General features: G+C 40.9%; 1 protein-coding gene across 21 annotated transcripts in view; it reads right to left on the reverse strand.

Annotated features, from left to right (window-relative positions):
* The window catches only part of DTNB (dystrobrevin beta), a 300,375-nt gene that overhangs the window by 184,649 nt on the left and 103,357 nt on the right, over positions 1–12,369 (reverse strand). For all 21 annotated transcript variants that reach the window (XM_073022855.1, XM_073022853.1, XM_073022854.1 and 18 more), the window contains one exon: positions 11,853–12,019. In XM_073022855.1, coding sequence (XP_072878956.1) covers positions 11,853–12,019 — 167 coding nt within the window. The remainder of the gene's footprint in view (positions 1–11,852; positions 12,020–12,369) is intronic.

The following is a 12,369-nucleotide window of genomic DNA, read 5'->3' on the forward strand; positions in this document are numbered from 1 at the left end:
TACAGGCATGCACCACCACACCTGGCTAATTTTTTTCTTTCTTCCTTTTTTTTTTTTTTTTTTTTGTATTTTTAGTAGAGATGGGGTTTCACCATGTTGGCCTGGCTGGTTTCAAACTCCTGACCTTAAGTGATCCACCTACCTCAGCCTCCCAAAGTGCTGGGATCACAGGCATGAGTCGCTGCACTCAGCCTGTTTCTTTCAGTCATGTTTTGCACTTTTTAGTGCCAAGTTTAGTACTTCTTTGATTAAATGTAATCCTATTTTTGTTCTTTTTGATGCTACTGTGAATGAAACTGTTTTCTTAATTTCATTTTCAGATTGTTCATTGTTAATATAGAGAAATATAACTAATTTTTGCATTTTTTTTAGTAGGTTGGTACGAAAGTTATTGAGGTTTTTGCCATTAAAAGTAACGGGGAAACCACAATTACTTTTGCACAAACCTAGTATTTTTGTATTGATTTTGTATCTTATAAACTTGGTAAATTTATTATCTATAATGGTTTTTTGTGTGTATTAGTTAGGATTTTCTATATACAAGATCATGTCATCTGTGAAGACAGGTAGTTTTACTTCTTCTTTTTCAATATGGAGGCATTTTGCTTGCTTTCCTGCCTCAGTGCCCTGGCTAGGACCTTCAGTACAATGTTGAATAAAAGTGGCAGGAGTGGACATCCTTGTCTTTTTCCTGGTTTTAGGGGGAAAGCTGTCAGTCTTTCACTATTAAGTATGATGTTAACTGTGGGTTTTTCTTTCTTTTAAGAGACAGGGTCTCACTCTGTCACCCAGGCTGGAGTACAGTGATGCAATCATAACTTACTGCAGCCTCAACCTCCCGGGCTCAAGTGATCCTCCCGCCTCAGTCTCCGGAATAGGTAGGACTACAAGTGTATACCACCAAGCCCAGCTAATTTTTTTTCATTATTATTATTTTGGTAGAGAGAGGGTCTCACTATGTTGCTCAGGCTGGTCTCTAATTCCTGGCTTCAAGTGATTCTCCACCCTGAGTCTCTCGAAGGGATTAAAGGTGTGAGCCACTCTGACTAGCCACTGTGGGTTTTTCATAGATGTCCTTTTTCAGGCTGAGAAAGTTCTCTTCTATTCACAGTTTATTGCATTTTTGTTTAACCGTGAAAGAGTGTTGGGTTTTTTCAAATTCCTTTTTCATATTTATTGAGATGATCTTATTTTTCGTTCTTTAGTCTGTTAACATGGTATATTATATTGATTTCTGCACGCAAACCAACTTTTGCATTTCAGGGGTAATTCTCACTTGCTCATGTTGTATAATCCTTTGTATGTTCTTCCAAATTTGGTTTGCTAATATTACTTTAAAAGAAAAAAAAACTAAGAGATTCAAGACGTAATAGTCTAGAAGTAGCAAATTGGAAAGCAGGTAGAAAAATAATCAGGATGACTAGTGTAGGCAGAATTCTGTTTACCTTCAGCGAACCCTGTCCTTGTATGATCTCTTCCCCTTTGAGTGTGGGTGGAACCTATAAATATGATAAGTTATCATTCCTTTGATTACATTAAGTTATAAGGCAAAAGGGAGATTATAATGGGTGGGCCTGGTCTAATCGCATGAGCCCCTTAAAAGGCGTATTTCTCTGGCTGGCTGCAGGAAAGGAAATCAGAGAGATGCATTCTAGTTGGCCTAGAAGAAAGCAAATATTTGTGTTGCAAACTGCCTATGAGAGTCACATGAAAAGAAACTGCAGGCCGCCTCTGGGAGCTGAGACTCATCCTCAGCTGGCTGCCAGCAGGAAAATGGGGACCTCAGCACCACAGCTGCAACTAAAGAAATTCTGCCAACAGGGAGCTAGCAGGAGGCCCTCTAAGCCCTAGGTGATAACTACAGCCTCAGCTGACACTTTGATTTCATCTCAGTGACACCTGGAGCAGAGAGCCTGGACTTCTGACTTACAAAAACGAACACAATAAATTTCCACTATTTTAAGTAGCTAAATTTGTAGTAACTTTTTATGCAAAAACACAAAGTTAAAACAGTGAGCACAAGTCCTCGTTTGTCCAAGATAATCAGTTTATGCATGCTGTCCCTGCATAATTAATAGTGCCCCCTTTCACTCTCAAGTGGGTCTGGTTTAGATGATGTTACATGGTCACCCTAATAAACATGTCAACCCCTAAATATGCATGGGATGTGAGAGAATAAACAACCACCTGAAAGGGCTGCAGGGAACTGGAGTTCTTCCAGGACAGTCAAATTTCAATGGAGACGGGGGGGTGAAAGAAATGTGTGGAGAAGCAGCTGAAAGTGAGGGCAGCTTGGTGGCCAAGGACCAGCAGTGCTAAAGAGAACTGAGCTGCGGAGGACTGACTATGAGAAAGCTGGGCTGGGGCAGGACGCACAGACCATGATAAAATGCTGGTGTCACCCAACACAAGAGGCCAGACCGCTTAAACGAGGACACTGACTGATAAAAGCAGAGGCAGGGGCCATGGCAGACCCAGCCTCAGCAGTGTCTTTGAGAAGAGTTGGCCATTGGGTTAAAGGACTTGATTTTGTATATGTTGTTTTTAATTTCTTCATGTGTATGTCTTAGCTTTTGCTTGCCACAAATGGGGATATTGTCTTATAAGTTAAAAAAAATTTCTGTCTGGTTTTGTACTTTGCACAAAGTAATTGTTTAATTATGACACGTGGCTATTTAAAACTGGACAGGAGCATGCTCAGTAAGCACGCCTTTTTCCCATGAATACATATTATCTTTCATAATTCAAGAGGTGTGAGGAGAGGGACACTAGTCATATGGAAACTGAACATTGCTTCTGACCAAGGTAAGTCAACAATCTCAATTGATCCAGGTCTGTCACAAGAAAATTTGCTCTGACTCCCTAAACGGCTTACTTTTGCTACCACTAATGCCCAAACAACTATGCTGCACATTTATAAGCTGTCCATTAACATTTTCTTAAGTAAAGCAATATCATTTAACAGAGATTGTTAAAGAAATCCAAAATACTTGCTCATTTATAGAAGATTTTGAAGAACACGATAAGTAACTTTGTTCAGAGGTGGACTCTGCCATCTGCTGGGAAAAAAGGTGAAATTTCCATACCATCAACCAGTCAGTTACACAATTCTCCTCCATGAAGGCCCTCTACTAACTGTATCTGCAGTACAAGTGTATTTTGTATAAATGGACATACAGAGAGAGAGACTTCCTGCCAGGGAGTAACTAGATGGGATCAGTCAGATCTATCTTGGTAAAGTGAAGACCAAGGAAGCAGAGATATGAATGAAAGGCAGAGAAGAAGGCATGTTTGCTATGAGCCTTCCTTGCATATCAAGAAAGGTTGAAGGCCGGGCATGGTGGCTCATGCCTATAATTCCAGCACTTTGGGAGGCCAAGGCGGGTGGGTCATGAGGTCAAGAGATTGAGACCATCCTGGCCAACATGGTGAAACCTTGTCTCTACTAAAAACACAAAAATTAGCTGGCGTGGTGGTGCGTACCTGTAGTCCCAGCTACTTGGTAGGCTGAAGGTATCATGAGGTCAAGAGATCAAGACCATCCTGACCAATGTGGTGAAACCCCATCTCTACTAAAAACACAAAAATTAGCTTGCGTAGTGGTACGTGCCTGTAATCCCAGCTACTTGGGAGGCTGAGGCAGGAGAATCGCTTGAACCTGGGAGGTGGAGGTTGCAGTGAGCCGAGATCACGCCACTGCATTCCAGCCTGGTGACACAGCGAGACTCCATCTCAAAAAAAGAGAAAGGTTGAAGAGTTTCAGTTGGGAAAAATGAAAAAGGCCTGGAGATGGATGCAGGTGATGGCTGCACAACAATGTGAATGTCCTTAATGCCACTGAACTGTACTCTTAAAAATGGCTAAGATGGTAAATTTTATATTACATATATTTTACCACACAATTAATAAGAGCTTGGGAGGGAGGGAAGGAAGTAGGCAAGCATGGAGGGAGTTTGGTTTCAAGTGAACCAAAAAAGCACGTATGCCCAGATCAAGGAAAAGGAAGGTTAAGGTTAAAGATCATTTAATAGTGATTTTAAAAAGAAACCGCAATTATATATCCAAAATACTTTACTTTAAAAAACTAACCTATTTAAATATGGTAATAAAAATCCTAGTAAATATTATAGTTGTTTTAATAAAGTCTTACTTTAAGAAGTATAATTTAGTAGGAAAACATGATAATCACTACAGCTAAATTAACCATTTATGTGGGAACCCTTGTTCTGATTACAAGGCTTTATCCCATGTGGGACAGACTGTAATTTCCAAACAGATACTGGGCAGAAGATCACTGCAGCAATTTCTCCATCACACAGGCTCCTTTGCAGTGTGACCTTCCCATGACCATCACCAGCACCATGAGAGAAGTCCAGTTCTCCTCCCCTTCATTCTGGGCTGGCCTCAGTGACTCCTCACATAATGCAGAACACAGCAGAAGTGAGGCTGCACACCTCCCACAGCCAGGGGTGAAAGGCCTGTGCTTTGGCCCTGCTCTCCTGGACAACTGCTGTCTGGGTGCCTCCTGTAGGGACGCTGTCTCTTAAGACACAGCGGCCAAGCGGTGAGGAGCACAAGCCACATTAAGATACCACACATAGGTGGCCCCAGTGTCCGTTCTGGCAGATCCCGGCCTTCCCCATCCCAGGGCAGTCAGACATGGGAGGGAAGAACCCTCCAGTCACTCAAGCCATATCCCCCAACCCTAGTATTTCAATCACCCCAGCAAAGGCCCCAGACAGCATGGAGCAGAGAAAAGCCAACCCTCCACCCATCCAAATCTGCAGGTGTCATCAAATGATCGGTGTTTAACGTCACTAACTTTTGGGGTGGCTTATTATGCAGCAAGAGTCACTGGAACACCACAGCACTGATGGCAAGGTTACTCAAATATTTGTCAAGTGTCTCAAAGAAGAAGACTGATATAACCTTGCATGTTTGAATACAAAAATTAATATTTAGTTACTGTCCACTTTCTTATTTCCAGGTAGAGGGACTCTCTGACCCTCACTCACTCCTCTCCTAATCAGACTGGTTGGTTTTAGAGAAGGAACTGAACATGCCTAGATCAACCCCTTCCTCTCCCTTTTTTCTTGGGATCTGCACACTCCACAGAAAGCATACATTCTCCTCTCCACCCAGATCCACAAATGTTCAGGATCTGCTCCCTGCTGGAAATGCCAGCAGTTGGGTGGGGGTATATTTCATTTGGGGGCTACTGGCAAGTCCACTATTTCCCCACAATTAAAACCACTTTCTCAAACAGACTACCATTTGCCTAATTCCTGGCTGTCATCTTGTAGGGAGGAAAAGTGAAGTGGAATTAATGAGTCTTCTAAAATTCCAATAGGAACTATTAGAAATGGTGGGCGCAGTGGCTCATGCCTATAATCCCAGCACTTTGGGAGGCTGAGGTGGGCGGATCACCTGAGGTCAGGAGTTCGAGACCAGCCTGGCCAACATGGTGAAACCCTGTCTCTAGTAAAAATGCAAAAATCAGCCAGGCATGGTGGTGGGCGCCTGTAATCCCAGCTACTCAGGAGGCTGAGGCAGCAGAATCGCTTGAAGTTGGGAGGTGGAGGTTACAGTGAGCCGAGATCATGCCACTGCACTCCAGCTTGGGTGACAGAGCAAGACTTCGCCTCAAAAAAAAAAAAAAAAAAGAAAAAGAAAAAGGAAAGAAAGAAAGAAAGAAATGGTGTTGGATGGCTGGTCTCCATGGCTCATGCCTGTAATCCCAGCACTCTGGAAGGAGGAGGTGGGCAGATGGTTTGAGCTCAGCTCAGGAGTTTGAGACCAGTCTGGGCAAAATGGCGAAACCCTGTCTCTACAGAAATTATCTGGGAATGGTGGCACATGACTGTAGTCCTAGCTACTCAGGAGGCTGAGGTGGGAGGACTGCTTGAGCCCAGGAGGTCAAGGCTGTAGTGATCCATGATCATGCCACTGCACTCCAGATGGGCAACAGAGGTGGTCTCCTGCCTCAAAAAAAAAAAAAAAAAAAAAAAAAAGGAAAGAAAAGAAGAAAAAATGGGTCAGAAATAGATACTCATTTATTCATTAGGAGACTTACCTATCCTAGCTGTCTCCATCTTTCTTAAACTTACTTTCCCTCTTAAACTTACTTTAACTGGGTTTTTGTCCCCACCACTCCACAGAAACTGTTCTCCAGACAATCTCCACATTGTTAGACAAAGGGTCAGTTCTTACTCATCACTTGACTGTCGGCAGCATTTGACACAGTTGATTACTTCCTCCTCCTCCAAACACATTCTTCACTTGTTTTCCAGAACACACACTCTCTTGGCTTTCATCCCACCTCACTGGAGGCAGGATCTTCCTCTTCTCCCAGATGTCCTCATATTGAAGAGCTTCAGGGGTCAGTTCTTACTCCTCCTTTTCCTTCTCTATCTTCACTCATTCTCTTCATGGTATAAGTGATATCACCCAGTCTCATGGCTATTTTAAATATAGGCCAATGACGCCGAGATTTATACTTCTATCTCAGACTTCTCTCTTCAACTCTAGACTCACCACATACAATGACTTCAACAACTCCATACGGACAGATATCTAATAAAACTTAAGTTCAACATGTCCAGAAAAAAGGGTGAATCAAGGTTCATCCTTGATCCTAACATCTAAACGCTCTCCATTCACAGCCTTCCCCATCTCAGTCTATGGCAATTCCATCCTTCTATGCTAAGGACTTTTCCTTGACTCCTCCACTCTCACAAGCTACATCCAACCCATTAGGCTGATTTATACAACGTATCGTAATTCAATCCTTTTTACAATCTCTACTACTGTCCTACCATATCTTGTTTTAATTATCATTAGAATTTCTCCTAAATGGTCTCTGTTCCTCTCTTTCTTTTCTACTGTCTACTCTTTACATGACATCTAGACTGATCATTTAAAAATATAAATCATATCATATTATTCTTCTATTCAAAACCCTATAAAGACTCCTCATTTCACTCAGAGTAAAAGTCCTTACAATGGTCAACAGGCCCACATTAATGTTTTCACCTTGTCTCCTACAATGCTCCCCTGCTCATTGCATTCTGGCCATGCTGGCTTCTTTCCCTGGATTTACAGGTATACCCCTACCCTGGGGCCTGAACACTGAACACTACCCCTGCTCTTCCCCAGATCTCTGCTGGTAAACATCTAAGTGTGCTCAAATCGCATTTTCTCAACAAGGCCTATATGACTTCCATATTCAACCTCCAATCTCCCCAGCCCTATGTTCCTGATTCCACTTGCTAATCTGCTCACGTTAGAGTCCCATTAGGTTGGCAGAAGGGCTCTGCTCCATCCATGCAGGTGCCCAGCCTCCTCCATCTGAGGACTTCTGCCTCAGCCAGTTCCTCTGGAGACCATTCCATTTGGATATATATATATATATATATATATATATATATATATCTGCACCTTCCCTTCCTGCTCCCAATATACAATGGTGGAGCCGGAGCAGGAGCTTCTTCCTTACCCAATATCCTTCTTGGTCAGGTGGGCTCTGGCATACCGTCCAGAGGGGCTGCACAACCTTCACAACCCATCAACCTACCCTGTCAGGCCAAGTTCTCAGAGGTTTGGTTTTTTTTTTTTCTTTTTTTTTTTTTTTTTAAATAGTAGTTTTATAGCTCAAATAGTTAAGGGCTTGTTCAGTTCAGTCTCATAATTTCTTTGCCAATGTAATTCCCTCAGAAACTTAGTAGGCCTTTGATCTATTTGTTTCCAGTTGATTCCATGTGCCAGTAACCACACACAAAAAGTTCTTTCCTAAGACTAATGTATTTCTTTGCCGCTTGCTTTCAACTAACAGAAGCCACCTGGAGGCCATATGAAAAAGGTCAGTTGCTTCTGGCTTTGGCTGTATGATAGAATCACTTGGGGAACTTTATTTTTTCTTTCTTTTTTTTTTTTGAGATGGAGTTTCACTCTTTTTGCCCAGGCTGGAGTGCAATGGCGTGATCTCGGCTCACTGCAAACTCAATCTCTGCCTCCCGGGTTCATGCAATTCTCCTGCCTCAGCCTCCAAGTAGCTGGGATTACAGGCACCCACCATCATGCCCAGCTAATTTTTTGTATTTTTAGTAGAGACAGGGTTTTACCATGTTGGCCAGGCTGGTCTTGAACTCCCGACCTCAGGTATCTGCCCGCTTTGGCCTCCCGAAGTGCTGGGATTACAGGAGTGAGCCACCATACCTGGCCTACTTCGGGAACTTTTAAAAACTGTCTATGTACAAGGTTTCATGTACCTCAGACCAATAAATCAAAATCTCTGCAGGCAGAACCAAGGGGATTCTGATAAGCAGCCAAGAACAAGAGCCCATACCCTTAATCTGATCTTTGCTATAGGACTGAGTCACCTTTTTCAACTGAGAAGGTCTACTAGGACTTTGTTGCTTAAAGCCTTTCTCAACTCTTTTGCTTTCTCTCTAGGGTCTGGAAGCAGTCTGTTTTTCCTTTCACTGCCCCAAGAGTCAGAGCTTTCTTTGTTCCCTTTCATTTATTGCTTGCGCACTAGCCAATTCTTTCTGAACTCATCTCTATCCTATGTCAGCTTACCATTAATAGTCTCACATTCTGATCTTTTCCAACACTTGACCTACAGCCCGGTGGGTGTGAGGTGTGCCTTCCAAATGATCACAGATGACACATTTACCAAACTGGTTACCACTATATATAAACATGGGTTTCTGACTTTCCCTCTCCATTGTCAGTTTCCTCATCAAGTGTGCCACATGACTGCTAAGACAATGCCATACATTTTAAGATTTTAACAGAAATCTACTTCTAGTACCAAAACTTCAGTGACTTAACACAAAGTTCTTATCATACCCCTATCACAGTCAAGTGGGTTGCTGGATATTCTTCTCCACCCATCATTCAAGGACCCAGTTTCCTTTCGCTTAATGGTTTCACCCTCTGCTGGGTCCTAATGACATTCTCTACACCAAGATAGCAGAGAGGGTAGAGAAGGAACCCTGTTATTTATTAACTGTCTTCTTCTGGAAAGACACCTATCATTCTGTTTGCATTCCACTGGCAAGAACTATTCACATGGTTCCACTTAGCTACATGAAGGCTGAAATGTGTAGTCTAGACACGTGCCAACAAGAATAGGAAAAGAGTAACGCTAACAAGCTCCAGCAGTCTCTTTCACACTCATTAAAACTTAAGCTCCACAGGGCAGGAGTCTTTGTCTAGTTTGTTCATAGATGTATTCCAAATACCTCTTACAGGACCTGGCACACAGTAGGTGCTTAAAAAATAAATTTTGAATGAAAGAATGAACAGACAGGATGAATCTCAGATATGGTACCACATGGCATTTTCTTTGTAACAAAGGCAAACAAAATGGACAAAGGACTAAAATAACGAATTATACTGCACAGTTACTGAGATAAAACATTCAACAGAAATTTTTGCAAAAATCAAAATAAACTTCCAGGTACTACTTAAAACTCACATATCACATCTACAATGAAAATTCATATACTAGCTGGTTAAACACACACTCAAACTCATGTGTGAGCATATAGAAACTTTTTTCAAAATATCAGTATAAACACAGCTGACAATCGCAAAGAAATTACTGTTAAATTGATAGCACATCTTTTTGTTAGCTGGAAACCTCTTCGCTCAGCTTCAAAATTCAACCACATCTTCCTCAAAGAGCAAGCGCTCTGCATGTAAAGAATCTTAACTTTGAAAAGAAGTTACATCCAGACACCTACACATACTGCTAAAAGACCTTACCAGTATGCATCTACCATATGCAAGGCATACATCCATCAAAATTCAGAACTGACACGTTTATCATACTAGCTTCAAAATTATGCGGGATAACAATACTTGATTTTTTAAAAAAAATTAAGTCACTTTAACAAAAATAAAAGAATTTATAAAACAAAAAAACTGAAATAAGAATAACAACACATGGAAATAAGATCTAGTTCACAAGAGTGCTGTGAGGGTCAAACAGAAATGTAAGAATTCATTTGTGATTTGTAGACTTTTCTGTATGTATCTTATAACCCAATGAAAATATTCAAGAGTAGATGAAAACATGCAAATCATAAAGCAGTATCAGTCACTTGTCTCTAAATAAATACAAAATCCCCATTTTTAAAAGGGTTATAGGTTAGTCAAACGAGGAAGTTCAAACCAGGGGGAATAAGAAGTTCCCCATTCTTCTAGCCCCAACATCCAGAATGAGAATTTTCAGTAGAAATATACCAGCAAACTCAGTCATCATGAAAGGTAAAACAGCAAAAACTATCCCAGTGTAAAGAGTTAAGACTCTACACACACAGACACACACACACACACAAAGTGGAAAAAATATTAACAATTAACATAGTGAAGTACTTGTACTTTAAGAAAGCAAAAAGAAACAATTTGAAAATCTGTAAATTATCTTTATTCAATGAAAAAGAAAAGAAACTACTGTGTTTTTTTCCTTTTTTTTTTTTTTGGATTTTAAAAGTGGCTCTTCAACACAACAGCCACCAAAAAATTGGAATTCACAACACAACAAGACCCAGGATAGGATATTCAGTTTAACAAAATGTTATCGTTAAGTATTATAGAAACTTATCCAGTTAAAAAAAAAAAAAAAAAGAATCTTTAACAGATTTTCAGAAATGAAGGAACTAGTTAAATGTACATTTGGGCTGAAGTTTGTTTTTGTTTTTTTCTGTAATTCCTGATGTGAGTTTATTTGCTTTTTATTGGTTGAGTTTTAAGACAACCGAAGGGAAAATAAAAACTGGTTATTAAAGCTTTCTAATACTTGAAGGCCAACAGGATAACCAGGCTAAAGAACCTAGATCCTGAATTATACTTCTGACCTTACATGTTTTTCTACCATTTAGCAAACGAACCAAAACAAAAACTAGAGGAAAGGTTTTAAAACAAAGGCTGTAGCAACTTTTTGGAAGGAAAATATGGCATTTTTAAAACTCTGGAAATAAACTGAGAGAAAGGAAGGAAAACAATTGATGATAACCATGTTACATAATTTATAAGAACCACAGAAAAATCAGATACTGACTTCCGCCAAGATACTATTATTTTAAAAACTACTTTTGAAGGTAAAGACACCAATGTGGCAATGGCCGTAAAATACAATGTTTTTTCCAACTTTACAGGTATAAATACTTAACTCTTCTATTTTCTACAACTTTCCTTGAAACATTTAAACTCTATAAATGTGAGGAAATTTTGCTTGCAAAAAGAATTTTAAGACTTTTTTTTTTTTTTGAGAAGGAGTCTTGCTCAGTCGCCCAGGCTGGAGTGCCATGGCACAATCTCTGCTCACTGCAAGCTCCGCCTCTCGGGTTCACGCCATTCTCCTGCCTCAGCCTCCCAAGTAGCCACCACACCCGGCTAATTTTTTTTTGTATTTTTAGTAGAGACAGGGTTTCACCATGTTAGCCAGGATGATCTTGATCTCCTGACCTCATGATCCGCCTGCCTCAGTCTCCCAATGTGCTAGGATTACAGGCGTAAGCCACCGCATCTGGCCTGTACAATTTTAAAATAAGAAGAAACCCACTTTTCACTTAGGAAAGAGAGCATTGCAACATTCCATTTTATTGAATAAAAGAGACCATTTCAAACGTACTGTCTTTGTTTCCTGGAATTTTTTAAAATTCTGCTTTTAAAATCAAGTGAGGAAGCACAACATTTTTGCAACCCTGGCATAAATGTTAGTGTTAAGATTTTACTACACCACATCCTTATTTGGTAGGCATCCATGAGGAAACTGGCCCAGGTGCTGTTACTGATAAAACAGGTTAACATTCAGGGACATAGATGAAACACAAAGCCATTACCCAAGAGGAATGCTCCTTCATCTGGTGTTGATTGCTGTGAGGGCCACCGGCATGGCCACGCCAAAAGCAATTCTGGCAGAGCTGATAGTTGTGGCACTGCTGGCATCGGTACCGGAAACCCATCATACTCTCACACCGGCAGTAGGAGCACTCCACAGGATGGAAGACTTGTGGACAGGAGAGAAAAGGGGAAGAAAAAGGGCAGGAGAGAAGGGATGGAATAAAAGAAGAAAGAATAAATTTTCATTTGGAGAATAAAGTCAATACAGAGGAATATCAAATCTAATATAAAAACAAAGGTAAAAACAAAATTAGAGCTGGATGCGATGGCTCGCCCTTGTAATCCCAGCACTATGGGATGCTGAGGTGGGCGGATCACTTGAGACCAGGAGTTCGAGACCAGCCTGGACAACATGGCAAAACCCTGTCTCTACTAAAATTACAAAAAAATTAGCTGGACATGATGGCGCATGCCTGTAATCCCAGTTACTCAGGAGGCTGAGGCACGAGAATCATT

Source organism: Chlorocebus sabaeus, chromosome 14 (assembly GCF_047675955.1).
Source record: "Chlorocebus sabaeus isolate Y175 chromosome 14, mChlSab1.0.hap1, whole genome shotgun sequence".
Classification (NCBI taxonomy): Eukaryota; Metazoa; Chordata; class Mammalia; order Primates; family Cercopithecidae; genus Chlorocebus; species Chlorocebus sabaeus.